Source organism: Lactuca saligna, chromosome 6, assembly GCF_052625555.1.
Source record: "Lactuca saligna cultivar CGN05327 chromosome 6, ASM5262555v1, whole genome shotgun sequence".
Lineage (NCBI taxonomy): Eukaryota > Viridiplantae > Streptophyta > Magnoliopsida > Asterales > Asteraceae > Lactuca > Lactuca saligna.
The window spans coordinates 129,315,734-129,337,892 of NC_136422.1; the positions used below are offsets into that span (position 1 = coordinate 129,315,734).

A 22,159-nucleotide genomic window follows, 5' to 3' on the forward strand; every position below is an offset into this window, starting at 1 on the left:
ACGTACGTTTTTATATTCGTGAGCGTCACAAAACCCACCCGGCCTCGTTTTCATATTCGTGAGCGTCACAAAACCCACCCGGCCTCTTCCGACAATTTGTCGCTAGATTTTGGGTCCTACAAATAACCCTTGATATTGAAGCTATCAATAAGCAGCAGTTGTACAAAATTTACATCAACTCAAATTAAGTTAAAGAAACGAAAGACAATGGCTACATTTCATCATTCACGGAGGTTTTGCTTCATTCTTAGCATCATCACAATCGTCTTCTCCTGGTTTGCAAACCTTACTGGAGCTGTCTACCATGGCTATGTGCCGAGTCCCTGGACTCTCGCACATGCCACATTTTATGGGGATGAGACTGCATCTGCAACCATGGGTAAATATCATGGCTTAAAGCTAGTATCTTCTGGATATCTAATACCCGTTTCACTATCAAGTGAATATAACATTTCAGGATATAATATTTCAGGTGGTGCTTGTGGATATGGAAACTTGATAACTAATGGATACAGAAGGGATACAGCTGCTTTGAGCACAACCACCTTTAGCGAAGGTTACGCCTATGGTCAGTGTTACCAAATACGGTTTGTCCAATCTCCATGGTGCTACAAAGGATACACCGCCGTTACTGCCACCAACCTCTGCCTGCCTAACTGGTCTCAGGATTCAAACAACGAAGGATGGTGTAACCCTCCAAGAACACACTTCGACATGGCCAAGCGTGCGTTCATGAAAATTGCTCAGTGGAAGGAAGGCATTGTCCCTATCATGTACAGCAGGTGAATTTCTGTTCCCATACTTGTTGGGAATTTTAGGGTTTGCGGTGGAGATTTGGATATCAGCTTGGATCGTGATATCACTTTCCGAACTGATATTTCTACCCTATGCCTGGGTTACAAGAAATTTAGTCTAGGATAATCCAAGTGGACACTTACGTTTCTAGGCACAGAAAACGTAAGCTATTATGCTAAAAGGTTCTGTGAATGTGTGAAGAAAAACGAGAGCTAAAGAACAAAACGTCTTTTGAAAAGGAAGAGTTGTTTATATACTAAACACGATTAGGGTTTCATTAGGGTTAGGCCGTCATTACTTGCTTTGAAAGCAAGTAATATTAATCCGGATTAGGGTTACCAAAACTAACGAATTTCGTTAGTTTTACCATAATCACCCTCAAGAAATTGAATTTTCCAGCCAAGGGCTCTGCCCCTTGGACCCCACTAAGGGCGCTGCCCCTAGACCCCGCCAAAGGGGCGCTGCCCCTTTGGAAACCTCGGACTCGGGGGCGCTGCCCCCGGACCCTCGACTAGTCGTCGAACCGGCTTCTGACTCGATCTTATACATGCGTGCACTCCGCACAACCCCGTAAATGTCTTAGAGTACAAACCATGAAGCCCCTTAGCTCACATGTTAGTTCTAGTTACTTAAAATGATATGGTGATACTAAAATCACCAACAATCCTCCCCCATTTTAGTGTAATCCTTGAACAAACATAACCTTATCACCAACAAACCAAACTAGTACATAATGAAAAATATCGTAACGATTGAATTTCCACTTAATATCATACAATTGCAAATACTCGAGAATCAGGGTGTTCTAAGAATTGAACCCGTCAACCCATTTGAATACCAGAAAGTAAAATACATACTAGTTTATTGAATTTTTAGCATAATACAACTTGACACTATTATAAAGCCGTGTGTCCCAATCCTCTCATGATCGTATCAAGGTCAAGTCCACAACCACTTGAAATGCGGCTACACTTCACAATCACGTAGGTAACTCCTTTCCATGTATCTGCACATACATTTATCAAAGGAATTATTAAGAAGTTAAACTTCAACCTGACTAACTTGCAGAACCGAACACATACCTAGGATGAATACTTCATGTGTTCCAATCTTTAAGTATGAGCTTTCCACATTGAATTCAACTCCTAACATTATATTAGGAAGGAATTGGGTGTCTCATCATTATAGAATTAAACGGATTTTAATCCCATCCCGATCACAGACTTGTGCAGTAAGTCTCTTGTCAGACCTTTAGTCAAGTGATCTGCCAAATTATGTTGCGATTTCACAAACTCAACCGAAATCACACCATTCATGATTAGTTCTCTAATCATACTATGTCTAACACCTAGGTGTCTAGACTTGCCATTATAAACCTGGCTATATGCCTTAGCCAAAGCGGCAACACTATCACAAAGGATAGAGATAGGTGCTATCGGTTTAGACCACAAAGGAATCTCATAGACTAAATTCCTTAGCCACTCTGCTTCTTTACCAGCAGCTGCTAACACAACAAACTCAGATTCCATTGTCGAGTTTGTAATGCAAGATTGCTTCTTGGAAGCCCAAGAAATGGCACCTCCCTCAAGCAAGAATGCCCAACCAGAAGTTGAGGAATGGTCATCCGCTAGGGGCTCTGCCCCTTGGACCCCACTAGGGGCGCTGCCCTTAGACCTTGCCAAAGGGTTGCTGCCCCTTTGGAAACCCCGGACCCCGACTAGTCGTTGAACCAGCTTCTGACTTGATCTTATACATGCGTGCACTCCGCACAACGCCGTACATGTCTTAGAGTACAAACCATGAAGCCCCTTAGCTCACATGTTAGTTCCAGTTACTTAAAATGACATGGTGACACTAAAATCACCAACAATACTAGCAAGGATCAAGCTTTTCTACTTTATAACTTTTGATGCACAAAGATGAACAAATTAACCTAATTTGATATGTAATGCTAATTTTATTGTTTTCGTATTTTAGAGTACCAAGCAATGCTATTAGAAAATGTGGCATTCGATTCTCATTTCAAGGAAATGGGTATTGGTTGTTGGTGTATGTGATGAATGTTGCTGGTGCTGGTGACATCAAACATATGTGGGTGAAAGGGACGAAGACAGGTTGGATGAGCATGAGTCATAACTGGGGTGCGTTGTACCAAGCTTTTGCTACTCTTAAGGGACAAGCTCTCTCCTTCAGATTAACTTCATACACCACCAAACCGACTATCACTGCCTACAATGTTGACCCTGCTAACTGGAACATAGGCTTGACATATCGAGGCAACGTCAACTTCCATTGATCACCTCTCAATGTTCTGGCTCTTCATGCGCATTTGAAACCGTTTGATTCAGTTGAAGCTGGTACGTCTGCTTTTAAATAATATTTAATCCCGACCGTTAGTATTTTTCAGATTGTAATTTCCGTCCATCAAATTAAAATTAAAACATTTTAATGGGTTAGAGATGGATGTAACCTAGCTGTGTCTTTTAACTCGTATAAATATCTGCGTATTTTAACTCTTATAAATATCAACGCGCCTGCGGTTCTTTACTTCATTTTATATATGTCAAAATAAAAGAATAAAAGAAAACCATAATTTTAAATAAAATTAAAATATATAAAAGATGAAAGTTTGAGGTTAAATTTGTAACTTTCTAGAACAAAAGAAAGTTTAAATGAAATATAAAAAAATGGGTAGTTTGTGAATAAAGAAGATTTTCGATACCAATTTTGTAACTTAGATTGTATATAAATAAAGAAAAGATTATGTCCATTGTGACCATTGCGCAATCCTATCAACTAGATGCACATAATAGAAGACACCATTTTAAATGCACGATAATTGGCTCATGATAGAACAATTCTATGGAAAATCTGCCACGATTATATATTATATATAGTTTTTTTTTTTTGAAGTCTCTAATATATACTTCGAAAATCTCCTGAAAATTCTTAAACTTTTGGACTAGTTTACAAATTAATCTTGATTTTTATTATTATTACAAAATAGTCCTAAAAACCAATAAATACTTGTATTATTGTTCTTTTTTTTTTTTCGGTGACCCTCTATTTAACCGGTTACCAAGCTAATATGGATTCCATGTCATTAAATGATAGTCTCAAACTCGTTATTTAATGTGGTTGGTAGCTTTCATATTCCTTAGCACGCAAAGAAGAAAGAAATGGCGCCTCCTCATCTGTTGGAAGCATGGATGGTTCTCCAGCAAGGAGGGGTGCTTTAAGGGCAAAATGTCATTGAGAAGATCCTATTGGGAAGTGGACGCCCAAAAACCCTGGAAGGAGATTCATTGGCTGCCCCAAATTTTCAGGTAAATCTTTGTGACATTTTTTAATTTTAACCCACACTATGTTGAATTAGGTTTAACAATATGCGATGCAAGATGAGGTGAAAGACTTCAAGTACTTTGCTTGGACCGATCATCCATTGTCAAACCAATGATATAAAGACATGTTAAGGGAGCTTCACAACAATGGTAATTTAGGCTTCAATGAAGATTATGTGGAACAACATATGGTAGAAATAGTTCAAGGTGTCCATATAAAAGGAGAAGGTGTATTTGTTATTGGAAGTTGGAAGTTTCGTTTCTGGGTTTGTTTCTTAGTAGTTGTTTGGTTAATGCTCAAGTAAAATATAATGGGTACAGCCAAGGTATCTTTTTTTTGTTCTTTTATCTTTAGGCAATGTAATCTGACGGAGATGGTATTCTGTGTCTTTTGGCAATCTATTCGCCTGGAAATATTATGGGTAATGTACATTGAGTTGAAGTAAACACAAAACTACATATTGACTTGAAGCATGTAACATAACCAAAAACTACATACCAAAACCTGCATAATTACCAAGAAATGTATACTGACTAAAATAAAGCATGTATGTTGACAAAAAAAAAAAAAAACTACATAATGACCGAATCAAAAGAAATTTCATGTGACATTAAGTTCTAATGGTTGGAATTTAAGTCATAATGTTTGGAACTTTACAAAAGATGTGTTTCAAAAAGGGTTATCCATACCCATTGCAGTAGGTTATCAAAAAAAGAATTAAAAACTAACACAATATAAGTATTTTACGAACAAAAGTAACAAAAGCAAACACCCTAATCTATGATAACTGCCTTAACATCACTCATCCATTTGCCATACTTGTCTACCACCTTGGCTTTCAATTTAATTTTAGTTATTCTTTATGAAGACTTTCTCCTGCTAACAGGCTGTAACTTTTCTTGTTTTATAATCTGAGTGGCATCAATACCATCTTCCTTGTTTTTTTAGCATCCACCTATATAACTAAAAAGTTAGTAAGTGCGCTTGTTTTAAAGCTTAATGCATACTTAACTAAACTAAAGCTAGTAAAAATGCCACATTTATTTGGGTTTCATCAAATCATTGTCCTCATCTTGACTATTATCATGGAGCAATTATGTTTCAGGGTGAGATTGTTGTGTTTCAGTAGCATCCATATAAACTTGTTTCATCATAGATTTAAAGTCTTTCAAATGAGATAAAGTAATACCAATAGAATTGATGACTTCTTCATCATTATAGTTTAACTCTCTCAAATCCTTAATGCTTTTGTATATCAGGGATAGATTGTTGTGTTTCTTGTGTTTCTTTATTTTGATGTGGGAAAAATTCTTTTATGAAAACTTCTTGTGTTTCTTTTTGGAAATTAGTTTGCTATGGGACCCTAGAACTTTCTCCTCTCTCAGCTCTACCTCTGTTACCCCTGCCTCCTCTAATACTCATGCCTCCTCGTTTTGGCCCTCTATCATCCCTTGTCCAATGGTTTAAGTCATGATCCAGCGTGGCCTACCCACTTTATTCTTTGGTTTAGGCTCTGGGATTACCTAAGGATTCTTGCAAGAAAGTTTGTTGTGTCCCATTTGTAAGCAATTCTCATACTTGATAGTTCTTTCATTTGAAGAGACTTGAGAGTATTTTTCTTCATGCTCAGACACATGCCTTTCCCTCTTGATGTTAGGCCTTCCATGCATCCTCCTTTTAATAGGTTGGAGGGGTTTCATATATTCAGTTTCCTCCCACAATCTACAACCATTGATTGTTAGTATGTTTCAAGAATATGAAGCTAAATACTTATCCCTTCTAAACCAATTGCTGATGAACTGTGCTGGATCCTTCTAAGTATATAAGATAGCTACTTGGGAATATATATATATATATATATATATATATATATATATATATATATATATATATATATATATATATATATATATATATATATATATATATATATATATATATATATATGGTATCCTTGATAACTCCCAAAACCTGCATACACATACCAGTTGCTGCAAGTAAACTACATAAGCCTGAAACCTATTCCTAACTTCTAATGCCCCCAATCTAGTTGGATGCGCCATCTAATTCCTAGAAACCATACCTACACATACCATGTGCTGCAAATTAACTACATAAGCCTAAAACCAACTCCTACTTCTAATGCCCCCATCCACTTGGATGCCCCATCTAATTCCTAGAAACCATTACACAAAAGAATTTATATACGATCAAGTCCATATACCATAATCAAACAATCAAGTTAGTATATCTTATGTCTCACCAAATTCATCTATTTTCTTAACAGCTCCTGGATACAGTAGATCTTCCTAAATTTTCACATTCTTCCTTGAGTTTGAAGACATATCCATCATATAGAGCTTAATTTCTTCTAGAATTGTCAATAGGGGCTTCTTTATGGCACCCATAGTAATAGAATTGAAACATTCAAACATGTCATTTTCCACAGCTTTACATGGCAATCCAAGACTAAAGAATACCCTGCACCATGATTTATGGCACCCATAGTAATGGAATTCATTATATTTTTTTTTTAATTTTCTTATGAATTTCACATTTGTATCTTAAAAGATGCATTCACGTGTGAATATCACATTATATTTATATAATCATATGTGAATCTTACATAGTATATTCATATGTATATTTGTGAGTGTTCTTGCATTAATTAATTTTTTAATTTGTTTTTGTTGATTTAGAAAACTTTGTGGAAAATATTGAAGAGATGAAAACTGATAAATTGAAGAAAATATGAAAATATTGACTCGAAGAAATGATAGCACGTTGAATCTTTGTACAATTTTTGGTTTTTTATATTTTATTTTGTGTCGAATAAAATACATGTATTATTGTGTTTATAGATTAGTAAATAAAAAAATGATTTTTTATGATTTACTTATAAACATTATAGTATACGAAATATGCATATATACACTTGAAAAAATATGCATATATGCACTTCCGAAACCTTAAGTTCTTTGGTTAAAAAATTTATAGTTTTTTTCTTTTCATATTCCAGGTATTTTTTTTTTTTTAACAAAATTGCAGCGTTTAAAAAAATGCATTTTTTTAAGAAAATAATTTTTTTTAACAAAATATCATGTTTTCCAAAAAAATTTAAAAAATATACATCTTATTTTAAAAAATCTGACATTATTATTTTAAAAAAAATCCGAAATTTGATTTATTTTGTTAATTTTTAGACATTTTTATTAATATTTTCAATAACACAAAAAATTACATTAAATGAGATTGGTAAGATGACGATCATGCCCTTGATGAGTTAATTTTATCTAACGTTCCACCTTTAGTTTTTGGGAAAATATGAGTTCTCAACGGATTTCACCTCTCTCTCTCTCTCTCTCTCTCTCTCTCTATATATATATATATATATATATATATATATATATATATATATATATATATATATATATATATATATATATATATATATATATATATATATATATGAGATAGTACAAATAAAAGCTATAAATACTCTGAAAACATAAAAAACTATTTTTATGTTATTATTTTACATTGAATTTTGTATGTACAACTTTATGTTATTATTCAGCAATAAATAAATGAAAGCTCAAATGTTAAAACTAAAATTAGAATTTACTACAAAAATACACATACATAAATTTATAATAGAAGAATAACATTTTAATGAATATATGAATAATCAAACATTAATATTCATATTATAATTACTTCAACAATACACATATACAACACTCATTACAAAATAATAACATAAACATAATGTTTTTACATTTAGACACTATTTAATATTTTTATTTGAACTTATATATATATATATATATATATATATATATATATATATATATATATATATATATATATATATATATATATATATATATATATATATATATATATATATATATATATATATATGTTGCAATACAAGAATCAAAAGATTTCTTTACATTTTCACTTGAAAATCTCTTAAGGAGATGAATTACGCCTGAGATAATTTTATTTCACTTCTAATGAACAAGACTTTCAGTTACAATCCACAACTTTACAAGATAAATCCAATGATATTGAAAGATCAAAACATAGCCAAAATAAAGGAAAGAGTGTTGGCGTATATATTGTAGTGACATGTTCAACATTAGCGACTCTATTTTATTCAATGTTTATGTAGGTGTAGTGAGACTATGTTGCTTGTCTTTTGTGAGTTGTTGTTTTCTCTAAAACACTGGAGCCTTTGTAATCTCATATTCTGATCAATCATGTGTTTATTTATTTATTTTGATTTAATTTCTTAACCGAACAAGTGGTATTAGAGCAGGATTTATCAAAGATTTATGTAAAATTTCTATTTTAATTCTCGTTTTACAAATCTATTCTTGTTCTTAGATTTATTTAGTCTTTTGAGATCATATTTTTAATATGTTTTGATAATTAATCATTCTTGTTTTATTCAAATGGTAAATTAGTCATCGATAAGTATAAAATATAGCTAATACTATTCGATCAAATCAACGTGTTTTGATATCAACCAGAGGAATTCAGTTAATAGGTGTATAGAATGGAAGACTACTTGTATGCTATTAATCGTGACGTTTGAAAATCTATAGAAGAAGTTCCTTTTATCTATTTGTCATCATGTTCAAATTCATCAAGTGGTCGTTCTTGATACACTTCATTAGAAATATGTGATCAAATCACATCGATGAAAAAGAACAAAGTTGCAAATGATCTCAAATGCAAAAGAGAATTGAGTTATGATTGACCACCGAATGTTTTTGTTCTCATACAAAATTGAAAAAACTACTAAGGAAATATGAATTCAATTTAAAAACCTGTATGAAGGTACTACTAAACAATATAAATATAAAACAACAAATCTTCTCGTTGAATTCAGATATTAAAAAACAGATGCAAGTTTAGATGACACTTTTGAATTTTTTTTTTCTAATAAACAATCTGGAAAGATTAAACATCCATAAGGATAATAATGAAATAATTGTCACGTCATTCATCCTTTGCGGAAGGAATGGAAATTTATTTCCGAGATCGTAAAAGGACATGAACAAATGTATTAATATTCTTTCTATGGCATTTTGAAAATGTATGAGGATGACATTTTAGAGTTGAATAATGAGAAATAAAATGGAGGTCCTTTAACTTTAGTTTCTAGATAGAATTGTGTTTATATCAAGAAAAATAATGGTGTTTCAAAACAATTTATGGAGGGTTCCAAGGAATAATTTTATGAGAATGACGATGAAGAAGAGAGTGATGAAGAGTATGCATTTGGTTGTGAGCAAAAGTAAAACAAAAGAATTTTATTGAAAAACTATGTCTGGAAATCAAAGCTTTTGGAAAAGTTCAAATATCAATAAATAGCTTTTGAAACCACCATTCATGTGGTTTTGGTTCGACTGTTAAGACTAGAAAACAAGAGAGGACTATTGGGGAAGAAATTAAGAAGAAAAGTTCGTTAAGAGATTCTAGTTATGACTATCATTATTGTTTCGGTAAGAATCTACTTGCAAAAGATTGTATGTTAATGCAAGTGTAAGACCAGGAAAAGAATTTTTCCATAGTTTTGACTGGTGATTTTCATATGACAGAGGTATGGTATTCTAGATCAAATGATGAAGTAAGATGACCGACACATAGGAAGTGTTTTGTTGGGAAACAGGATAACAATTTTGGCAAAGGGTAAAATTATTAACCATGTAATATCTATCATGTTCGTAAATAACATTTCAATATCTGCTAATCAATATGTTCATGATGAAATTTAAAATGATTGAACTGTAATTTATAAGGAATTAGTTTCATGTTGTAAGGAACGATTGATGACTTGAATAATAAGATAGATAGGTCTTCATATGATCTTATTCTGAGACTAGACAGTGCTAAAACAAAGAAATAACTTTTGTAATATTACGAAAGGATTACATAAGTTAATAAACTTTGAAAAAAGTCATTTTATTTTGGAAAAACTTCACAAACAAATGCTAACTTTTCTAGAGTGTAAACTAGATGTTGTTGATTAAGTGTCATATGAGTGTGAAAATATGATTTCTTCTGAATGTGTACCAATTGTTAACAGCATAGTGACTGCTGCAAAACAAAATTCAATTTGTACTAAATCCAGGATGGAAGACTATGACAAAATTGAGAACCTTGTTGCTTTAGATGACATTATTAGTGGCGTGTTGAGTGAGATTGAAGAAGAAATGGAAGTAGATTGTGCAAATTTAGCTTTGTTTAAAAATTCCATCTTGATGTGTAGATTCGGAAATGGATAGTTCTTCATAAATAAGTTTTGATATGGATGAAATTGATGGTGATTATTCAAAATTTAATTTAGACAATTCTTTTGAATTGAACATTTTTTTACAAGAAATAGGAAATGAAAATTTGAATATCACAACTTTTGCATATCCAATTATTCTAATTTGTCCAAATAAGAAGTTGTTTCAAATTTGGTTTCAATTGTTTAAAGTAATGTTAAATCATGACAAAATTTTGATCATTCAAAGATATCTATTTGGATTTAAAAAGGTGCACAAAATGAAAATTCTGTTTTTAATCATTAAAAGAAACTAGTTTGGATTGTTAGGACACCACACTTCATAAACCACTTTGTGAAAGACAAACTTTTATTCACAAATCACAACAACCAAATGAAAAAAATAAAAGAGCTCTAAACAGTGTTAACATTTGAGGAAAATCATTTTTTTGAACCTATTCAACCTAATTTTCCAAATCTAAAATTTGTGAAACAAAAAAAAATTGACTTTCATTAAGAGCAAAACAAAATTTCACACTTTTCATTCATTGATATACCAAAACATGCATCTATTTGATGATAAATCAATTTCAAAAGATGAAATCAAATAATCAAATAATGAATTTGTGTGTGAGACAACAAGATGTGGTTCATTCAATTGCTAAATCTTGTTCAAAATCTTCCAACTAACTAGATTCGAAAAGATTTGTCAAAACTACTTTTTAAATCTTCATCGAAATGTATTTCAAACTCAATTTTGGAATGGATACTAAAGGTAAATGTCAACATTTTTGCCAATTTGGTAACTAAATGGATATCGAACTCAAATGTTCAAGATAGTCCAAGTTCAATGTAACATTCGCATTTCTGGTAATTTTCCTTTTAAACCTTCATTTTTAAATCCTTGCAAATTGGTCCCTAGCCGAGTACGCTGGGCATACTCTTTGAGTATGCTGGGCATACTGGCTCATTGATTTGGTCGCGGAGGTGCCCACATACGCAAGGCACATGTGGGAGTATGCAGGGCGTACGGTTGGTTGGGGCAAACACTAAATTTTAGGGTTTGTACCCTATTTAAACACCTTAACTTGCTTCTTGACTCTCTTATAACCAACCTCCACCTCTCCAAACCCAAAGAACGAAACCCTAATTGCCCTTTGAGTGTTTTGGTCTTCGAAGTGAACTTTGAGGGTGTTTTTGGTGGTTTTGAAGGAAGAGGAACTCTTGGAAGTTGCATTGGTGTGGCTAGAGCTTATGGATCCAAAATCATCATCAACTTGGAAAGCTATGTGAGGAATAAAGCTCTTAAGTTGATGATTCATTTTGTTAGATCTAGTGAGAGCTTGTTTTTTTTACCTTTTATGGTCCTTTAAGCCTTGCATGAGAGTATGAGGTACTCTAGAAGATAAGGATGATAGATATTAGCATTTTTGAGGTCCCTTATTCATAAAAATGCAGTCTTGATCAGTTATAGTGGACCATGCATGAGTTAGGGTTCTTAATATGTATTGGGTCCCATTAAGCGATGTAAAGGAGTAAATTTGCCAACTTTACGTGTTAAGACATCATTTAGGATCAGATCTGAGAATTAGACATAGTGGCTTAACTGATTAAGCAATTAATAGTGATATGGCTTGGTTGTGGAGTATATTGGGGGTACCTTGCTCGTACGCCACGCGTACTAGTTAAAGATGGCGTACCCTGGGCATAAGTCTGAGTACATCGGGCGTACTCAGAAGCCTTGAATATTGTTGACTTTTGGATTTTGGGCCATATATGGACTATTAAGGTTTTGGGCCTTGTTGGGCCACTAGTCTATATAACTTCGGGACATTGTTAAGCTTTGGGACTTCCTAGATTTGGGCCCATAATGGCCTATTGGTGTCATTTAGGAATATAGCCCATATTGGGCTTTTGGAGCCACTGGGTTGGGGTTTCGTTTTTTGTCAAGTAAGGAAAGGGTGGGTTTCGTTTTTTGTCAAGTAAGGAAAGGGTAAAATGGTATTTCACCCTAGGTATTGGACAAGTGAAGTAGATTCCTAGTTAACGATTATGGCCCGCTTTTTAATTGGGATCTTTATTTGATTGACTAGCACGAGGATTTTCCAGTTCAACAGCCCGATCATTTGTTTGAATTTTAATAGACTAAGGTGAGTTTGCTAACTATATTGTAGGATACTAAGATATGTTATGTGCTTGTAGTCTTTATGACTCCTGTTGTAAGTGTTATATTCATGTGTGCCTGTTTGTTATACGTATATGGGCTGAAATAAACCCGGTATAGCCTCATGTTAGTATATATGAGTTAAAATACACTTGGGGTGAAATAGATTCGGGAGTGAAATAGACTCGGCACAGCTTTTAGCTGGTAGATATGTATGGTATACGATATTTTGGGGAACTCACTAAGCTTCGTGTTTACAGTTTTTAGTTTATGTTTCAGGTACTTCCGGACCAAATAGGATAGACTCAGGATGATCACATTGCACATACTATGTTGTTCCATATTTTTTGACTTGATGTATTTGGATGATTCTTAACATACTCTGATATTTTTTATGTTTTTTTGAACACGTTTTGGATGATGGCTTTATTATTAGAAAAATGAAAATTTTTAGTCTTAAATTTTAGGATGTTACAAGTTGGTATCAAAACCTTGATTTGAGGGATTCAAGCATACACTCGGGTGTATCTGAACTCAAACTGAGGATTTGGTAGATTTTTCATAAAACGAATATTTTATTAAAAGAATTTTCTAACAAAATAAAGGGGTGTGGTGCATGCAATCGACTGAGCTCAAGTGAGTTTTTGTAAAATATCTATACATGTTTTATGTTATGCTTTGAATCGTGAATCTTTGAATCACATGCTAGATTAGGGCTAAGCATCTGCTCAGGTTTGCATGATAGAATGTTAGGAGAGATGCCTTTGTATGTCTAGTGTATGAGCTTGTAGGCTTGCATGTTACTACTGATTAGTTAGTGATAGGATGATGTGATTAGGTTATGCTTGTTTCCGATTATTCGATGCTCGAATGTTGCATGATTTGTCCTTTTAGACGTTCCCATTAACTTTAGCTAACTAGTAAGCGAATACGCTAATTTACATACTATGGAGACTGGATAATATTAGAAGGTTAGGTTTTAACTCTATTGTGCAGCTCTTGACTAGGTCCAACCGTTGTAGTGTGATACCTTTCATTCGAAGAATTATATGTTGTTGGTAATATGTAATTGTATTCGTGAACTAGTTAGAGGGTATTAGGGGATTTCGTTCTGCAACTGATGGCGGAGAGTAGTGTGGAGTTTTCCCTAAGAAGACTTAGGAGGCGATTCGGTGATGAGAGCCTTCTCATATTGAGAATTGTTGGGTTGATAAGGAAGTGACCTAGACGAATCGGGGTGATCCTTGAGGAAGGTACATATATATGTGGAAGGTAGTATGGGCCCATACTACTAGAAGAAGTACTCGAGTCAAGGAAATGTGCGATGATACAAGGAACCTTTTAGAGTTTGGGATACTTTGATGTTTATATATATAGTTGTGTGTGTTCTGATGGTTTGAATTGTCTATTTTCAGTATGGTGGTCACTCGAGGAGGATCTAGTAGTGGTTCTGGTGCCAGTTCGAGGGTGGACATTTGGATGATCAGATTCGGGAGTTCATTTCATCAAAGATTACCCGCAGTATTCTTGAGCAGATCCTTTGATCTTCGGCACGGTCAAGGAGGGTATTCTGTAGATTCTAGATGAATTCTTGGGTGCTTTTCATTATGATATGATGGCGAGGGTGGGAGCCCGCTCTTTGACTTTCCGCGAGTTCTGGGCCTGTGGCGCTCTGTAGTTCTTCAGGAAGAAGGACCCGATTGCGAGCAAGCATTGGTTGGTAGACATCAGGAATGCCTTCCGATCTAGTCTTTTTCCGAGGAGGAGAAGGTCGTACTTTCATCCGGTCTATTCAAAGATAGAGCTCGAGACTAGTAAGGGGAGGCTGGACATGCCTTAGGAGAGAAGGTCATTAACTCCATGACTTGGGATGATTTTTTTTATGAATTTGGGGCTGAGTTTGCCCCTCTGATTAAGGTCCAAAAGTTGGCTAGGAAGTTTCATGACCTTCGCCAGAGTACCGAGACAGTGGCGGAGATCACTGCTATGTTTCGTGAGAGAGCATTATTGGTTTCGCATTATGTGGTGGAATAGAAGATAAAGAAGGCGATGTAACATTTGACGTTGAGGAGTGGTATCAGGCAATTTGTGAGTCGATCCAGTTGCAATACACTGGACGATACGATAGCGTGCGCCAGAGAAAGGGAGATTGACTTGGAGATGGAGAGGAAGCGGAAGCCGGATCATGTTCACTGTTTAGAGGGTTCATGCAAGAGGCCCAAGGTATATGATCCGAGATCGAGAGGCCAACATGGTTGGGGAAGCTATGGAAAGTGCGGCAAGACATACGATGGAGCTTGTAGGGGTGGTGGTGGTTTAGGCTGCTATAAGTATGACAAGACTGGGAATTTTAGTTAGGCTTTCATAGCCACTACCTAGGGATCAATCCTAGTTTGCTTCCATTTCAATCAAAGGGGATATAAAAAAGCCCATTGTCCGAGCCTAGGGCCGACGGGACTGATTACAGCTCTCTCTCCGGTGACTTTGAGGATTTCTGGATGGTTTCCAGTACAAGGTAGATATGCTTGTTATGAGGAGCAGGGCTTTTCAGCTGACAGTCGAGGAGGCTCGTGCAGCACTGGATGTTGTGATGAGTATGTATCTCCTCCTTATCTCTTTATTTATGTTGATTTCTGCTTATATTTTGTTTTTTTGTTTTAGGATCGTTCCTTGTGAACGGTATCTCTGCTTTGGTATTGTTATATTCTAGGGCTACCCAATCCTTTGTATCTCTTGCCCTCAACAAGAGGTTTATTGATGTTTCAGAGGAGCTGGAATGTCCACTAGAGGTTGAGATTATCGACGATCATCATGTGCGAGTATCTACGGTTCATCGAGGTTGTGTTCTGGAGTTATTCAACTAGCGGTATCCGATCGATTTGGTTCTTATTCCCCTGCGCGAGAGCAAGGTTATATTAGGGATGGATTCATTAAGCCCCAATGGGGTAGTGATTGATTGCGAGTAATAGTTGGTGCATATCCAAGCACCAAGCAGGGGAGAGTTTGTGATTCAGGGAGAGGGTATTCAGCGCGGGCTGATTTTATGTTCATTAGCTAGGTCTAGATGCTATCTTCATCAGTGTAGTTCTGGATTTTTCGCCTATGTTATGGATAACCGAGAGAAGGATAAGGATACATGGATGATGTACCATTTGTTTGGGAATATCCAGATGTGTTCCCAGATGACTTGCCTGGAGTTCCTCCAGAGAGGCAAGTACACTTTCAGATTGACTTGGTTCCAGGCGTGACTCTGATACCTAAAGCACCTTATCGGTTAGCACATGAAAAGATGCATGAGTTGTTTACACAGCTACAAGAGCTATTAGAAAAAGGATTTATTCAGTTGAGTAGTTTGCCAAGGGGAGCGTCGATCTTGTTTGTGAAGAAAAGGATGGGTCGTATTGGATGTGTATCGATTACCGAGAACTAAATAAGCTAAGGGTGAAGAACCTTTATCCACTCCCGAGGATTGACGATTTATTTGGCCAGCTTCATGTTGCATCTTGGTTTTCCAAGATTGATCTACATTTGGGCTATCATTAGATGAGGGTCAAAGAGGAGGATATGCAGAAGAAGCCCTTCCGAACTCGTTATGATCATTAGGAGTTCTTCGTGAAGCCCTTCAGTCTCACCAATGCTCCAGACATATTCATGGACCTCATGAATCGTATATACAAACCCATGTTGGATAGGTCTGTGATTGTATTTATCGATGACATCTTCTTTTATTGTAAGACCTAGGAGTTGCATTAGCAGCATCTAAGGGATGTATTTGAGACCATGAGGAAGGAGAGATTGTATGTGAAGTTCTCCAAGTATGAGTTCTAGGTGCGTGAGTGCAGTTTCTGGTGCATCTTTGAAAGCTTTAGTATGCTCAAGAATCATATTAAAGTGATATTGCTAATGAACATACGATACTAATGGGTCACACTAACAACAACTTGATACAACTGATTATTTATTATAAATTGATTTTAATAAATATTCAATAAACTCTTACAATTAAAAAATTGGAAATTATTTATTTCTAGGAAATAATAATTTTCATTAGCAATTAACATTATATATAATTCATATGGTATGAATTAATAAGTCATGCACAACATTTTGGACTAGATAAATTATTTTGTCTTTTACAATAAATTTAAAGTTTATATTTATAAAGTTGGTTTATAAAATATAAAGCTTTTGTCTTCTTCTTTTTATTATTTTTATAAAATAAGAGTCAAAGACAAGAGTATGGCTTTCATGTATGTTTAATCAAAAGTAATAAGAAGCATGGGAGACATGTAAGCTTTAGGAACATGCTTGTCTAAAATGGCACAACTTAGTTCCAAGAGACTTTTTAGAGCTACAATTTCTAGTCAGATCCTAAAGTCGTACTTGAAACTATAGTTATTAGACTTATGCAACTTTGAGACTGTTAGATAAGGTGTCTAAGTCCATAACTATATTTGGTATGTACTTGACCCGATTTAGCATGGTCCATTTGGGTTGCATGACATCGGAACAATTTGGATAGACTTTTGTGAGAAGAATATATTTTTATTAATATATTATAAGTTCTAATATATTATTATGAATTATTTAATTAATATTGACCAAGAATTAGTTTGGAATTGTCACAACTAGGAATTCTGATGCTTTGTAAACACTTAACAAGGATAACATTGTAACTAAAACTTGAAAGCATGTAGGATGCTTATTTAATGAGAACTAAATTTCATCAAACACACTATACACAAACTCAAATAGTCAACAAAAGGTTGGAAACCCTAGAAATCCCGGTTTAAGTCCAATATGGACTAGGATTTCCTTATTGGGCCTAATGGGCCAATAAACTTCCAATTTGACTATTTTGGGCTTAGAACCCCTAAATAGGCTCTCATTGGACCCATTTTCATGAAACTTAACCTTTTAGGCCATAATGGGCCTAAAATGGATTAGTTTACCTTAATGGGCCTTGTTGGGCCATAACAATCCAATAAGCCCTAAAGAGCCACAAATCCATTCTTTCATGCAAGATTGGGCCGTAACCCACTCCAAAGGCCTAATGGGCCGAAAACTATCAACTTGGGCTTCATATTATGAAAATTAAACACTAAGGCCCAAATCTTTTGTTTTCCTTCTCTCTCTCAGCCCATTAGAAAACAAAAAAAAAAAAAAAAGGAAAATGATGTAATTAGGGAGGGTTGACCTTGGAGGTGTCACCTCCTTATTACACCCCATATCTCCATGCAATGATCCAACATATATCCATGATAGTCATTTCATCGCCTCTCTCATCACTTCTCTTTTTCTTCTTCAACCGAGAGCACAAGGAAAACACATACACACACAACATCAATCTTCTTACAAACTCTCTCAAGTATTCTCCTCTTTCCCACTCCAAAATCTCGAAATTTTGCTTGTGCATTAAGAGGATTTCAATAGAATATCATCACTTCTTGGTAAGTTATACACATCCAACGTTTATATAACTCTTTTCTCATTATTAGATCCCTTCTCTTAAACATTTGTGGTAATCAGACTCCTAGAATCACCTCAAGTTCGAGATCCACATCAAGGTGTTGCTAGGACTAAAAGTCTTCTTCTTATCTTCTTCAAAAACCGAAACAACTAAGCAAGGTGAGTTCATACCCCTCTATTTTCGGTTTTCACAAGTTTTATGGGGGAGAATACAAGTAAAATGTGTAGATCTATGTGTATGTGTATGTTATGTGTGATTTCTTGTGTTTATGTGGTAATATGTGTCAAAAATGAAAGATATTCCGAGATCTATAGTTCAAGGGGAAAAAAATATGTGATCTAGGATGTATTACACTTAACAAGTTAAGAAAAACTATCATCTAAGGTTATTATAAGCATGCTACAACATAAAACTAATCTTTGGACTATTTTTGTCAAATAAACAAAAGTTGGGAAAAAGTTATCATTTACGGATTTTATAAGGATCAAAAGAGTCAAAACAATTAAAATAGAAGTTTTTATGAACATTATGCTTTTCAAATGAATAAAAATGTAAATTGTAGCCTATTGAGCTAAAATTTTGGGCTTTTCGGCCCATAGGCCCAAACTTGCGAAAATATGGTTTTTAAGGAGCTGAAATGGTAAATTTCTCAAAACAGTGGGTAGAAAGGTAAGTAAATCTATTTTAGGGTTAAAATGACCTTATTTTCCAAGACGGATAAAAAAATGTAAAGTTTTTGGATTCTGGGTCAAATTTGTAAAAGTTGCAAAAAGTTTGGATTTTACATGAAAATCTTTTTACTAAAGGGGGTGAAACTGCCAAAAAGTAAACATTCGGCTGAAAACATTATTTAAATAAGTCTTTGGGCCAAAAAGTCAAGAAATATAGTTTAAGGACATAAAATATCAATTTTTTTTTATAAAAAGGGACTAAAATCATCATTTTTATTTTGAAGAAGGGATGAAAAGGTCAAACCTGTATTTTTTGAGTCAATTATTGTATTATTAAGATATTTGGTCAAAAATACAAAATTATAACTTATGAATTTAGAATGAAAAATATAAATATATTTTCATAAATTTATTTATCGTTACAAAACAATCGACAAACTTCGTGACTTTGCGATCCAACAATTGTTCAAACATAATTCCCGACATTTATACTATACAAAAACAAGTTAACATTCAAATTGTTGGGCTTGAACGATTCTAATCATGCTTATTGGGCCTTCGTGACCTATTAACATGGCTTTTGGGCCTGACACAAAAATACATGTTTATTGGGCCTCCTGTGACCCAATTACATGCTTCAGGGACCCTCAATGACTTTTACATGCTATTGGGCCTCTATGGCCCATTAGCATTGCTAGTAACATCCAAATAAATCATATGTGAAATAGGCCAACGCTGTAACGACCCAATTTTTATGTCCGAAAATTTCATTTTAAAATATTACTTTAGAAAACATTAATAAATAAAAACATTGTTTGATCACACCATAACACATCGCAATCATGTTGTAAAAGGTCAAACCATACATCCCATCAAAATATCAGAGTACAATCCCAGTGAATCTCGTAAATGCGGAAACCGAAGAGTGTGTGTACGACGTGCCGCTACCGTGCCGGCTCCTTCCCCTTCGGTGCAGAGGTACCTGAAAACAAAACTGTAAACGTAAGCACAAAGCTTAGTGAGTTCCCCCAACGTACCACATACCACACAAACACATAACATACGTACTGCCAGGCTATTCTGGGGTGCCGTCTTACCCGTGTCAAGCCATTCTGGGGTGCTGACTACCCATGTCAAGCCATTCTGGGGTGCTGACTACCCATCGGTCCTAACAACCGATCCTCGGGGACTGGTCCCCTCCCGCTACCTCTATCGCATAACATAATAGATCAACATACAAGCATGCCATCACATACAGTCAGATAATTCTGGGGTGTCTGACTACCCAGCGATCCTAACAACCGAACTCTACTACTATTGCATATAACGTATCATGATAGCATGTAACATAACAGGTAATAGCAAACCTAGATGATATCACAAAGACAATCATCTATCATACATCTCCTACTGGTGGGCCGGCAGTGTGGCCTTAGACCCACCACTACTGGAAGGTAACTCACCTCAAAGTAGCTGCTGAACTGATCGGGAACTAACTGACTGCTGCTGCTCCGGGAGTCCTTCGGCTGCAATTCCCACAACATACTCAATCAAACACTGCTAATCTGTCCTTTAGGTAAAATGACCATTTTACCCCTGGTCTAGCTCTAAGCCAATGCCAGAGTCAACTTTCAGTTGACCCGACTCACCGAGTGGATCACCACTCGCCGAGTCCCTAGCAAACCATTGTCCTGGGTCCCTGGTTCTACTCGTCGAGTCGGGCTATGACTCGACGAGTTCACCTTCTAACTGTCATTCAACTCCTTCATCCTACTCGCCGAGTTGTATGAACAACTCGCCGAGTCTGTTCTTGATCTATGAAGATTGCCTTGGACTCGCCGAGTCAGGGCATTGACTCGCCGAGTCCTAACATGGGTGAGTTCAGCTCCCAACTCACCGAGTCACCCCCTGTGACTCACGGCTCGACTCGACACATCATGAAGGGACCAAATCGGTGACTCGCGACCAGACTCGCCGAGTCACCTATACGACTCGCCGAGTCGTCGCCATGCATCCACCAAATACACAGATTTACTCGATTTCAGTCCATGCCATTCATAGATCTGGGCTTCTAGGACACAAATCACACGTAAAGTTTCCAACTTTACGTGTGGATATTCACTAATGTGGATTTTAGGGTGCAAAATGCCTCAAAAGGGTAGATCTAGGATGAACAAGCCACATGGGGCCATAAAGCTAACAGATCTGAGCTCCTGGAGCTTAATCTTGCCTAGATCTAAAGGTTAATCCACTTATTACGAGACATTAAGCACAAACAAGCTTGAAGAATTGCTCAAGGGTGTCCCAAATGAAATCCTAAGCATAGAAACATGGGAAAAACGAGATATACCTCAAGGAAGATGTTGAAATGACACAAAGATGGTTGATCTCCTTCTCCTCTTCTTGATCTACTCCTCTTTTTCCTCAAAACCTTCAAGAACACACCAAGAACACTTCAATCTCTCAAGGAAACAAGGGAAAACGATGTTGGGGGAGTTCTGGGGGTGAATGGGGACGAGTTGGGGCGGAATGAGGGTTTAAATAGGGTGCAAACCCTTGAAACTTAGGGTTTCATCCAGCAGCGGTGACTCGCCGAGTCCAAGATATGGACTTGCCGAGTCGCCCACTTAAACGTGTCCTAAGTCTCGTCCCTACTCGGCGAGTCGGACCTTATGACTCGCTGAGTCCAAGGCTAAATTAGGGCAATGCTCAAATAAAATTCACATACCGGAAACCAGGTGCTACAAATCTCCCCCACTTATTTTAGACTTCGTCCTCGAAGTCTGCTGCCCGATCCTGAAACAGCTCGGGGTAATGCTCCATCATCTCGTCCATCGGTTCCCAAGTCCATTCCGAACCCTTGCGGTGCTGCCATTGCACCTTTACTAGTTCCACCCTCTTGTTTCTCAACGTCTTGGTTTTTCTGTCAAGTATTGCGACTGGGCGCTCAATGTAATTCAAGCTGTCATCAACCTGAATATCCTCCAACGGTACTACTGCTGAATCGTCCATCAGGCACTTCCGCAGCTGCGAAACATGGAAGGTGCTGTGGATCTGACTGAGCTCGGTTGGCAGATCCAGCCTATACGCCACCTTGCCCACCCGGGCTGCAACCCTGAACGGCCCGATGAATCTTGGGCCCAACTTGCCCCGCTTCCTGAATCGAATGACACCTTTCCAAGGCGACACTTTCAGGAGGACCATATCCCCGACTTGGAACTCCAAGTCGGATCGACGTCTATCGGCGTAGCTTTTCTGCCGACTCTGTGCAGTCTGAAGTCTGCTCCGAACCTGCTGGATCCTCTCGGTCGTCTCTAGCACCACCTCGGTGCTTCCCATGACTCTCTGGCCAACCTCCCCCCAACATATCGGGGTTCTGCACTTCCGCCCATACAACATCTCGAACGGGGGTCGGTCAATACTCGCGTGATAGC

The 22,159-nt window shown here is 36.2% G+C and overlaps 1 protein-coding gene and 1 long non-coding RNA gene across 2 annotated transcripts; both read left to right on the forward strand.

Moving 5' to 3' along the window:
* The first annotated feature begins 207 nt into the window (after positions 1–207).
* LOC145002196 (expansin-A7-like) lies at positions 208–3,091 on the forward strand. The gene is made up of 3 exons (XM_078961491.1): positions 208–379; positions 473–782; positions 2,773–3,091. Exons 1-3 carry the CDS (start codon positions 208–210, stop codon positions 3,089–3,091), a joined length of 801 nt encoding a protein of 266 aa, XP_078817617.1.
* Positions 3,092–3,946: 855 nt separating this feature from the next.
* LOC145003256 (uncharacterized) lies at positions 3,947–4,482 on the forward strand. Its single transcript, XR_013661898.1, has 2 exons — positions 3,947–4,121; positions 4,194–4,482. It is a non-coding gene; the product is annotated as an uncharacterized LOC145003256 (long non-coding RNA).
* The last annotated feature ends 17,677 nt before the right edge of the window (positions 4,483–22,159 follow it).

What these genes read in the sequence shown, in the direction of transcription:
- LOC145002196 (XM_078961491.1), top strand. Translation starts at nt 208, where the DNA reads ATGGCTACATTTCATCATTCACGGAGGTTTTGCTTCATTCTTAGCATC. An exon ending in GACTGCATCTGCAACCATGG is followed by an intron (nt 380 to 472) that starts GTAAATATCATG and finishes ATAATATTTCAG; the next exon opens with GTGGTGCTTGTGGATATGGA. An exon ending in GTCCCTATCATGTACAGCAG is followed by an intron (nt 783 to 2,772) that starts GTGAATTTCTGT and finishes TTCGTATTTTAG; the next exon opens with AGTACCAAGCAATGCTATTA.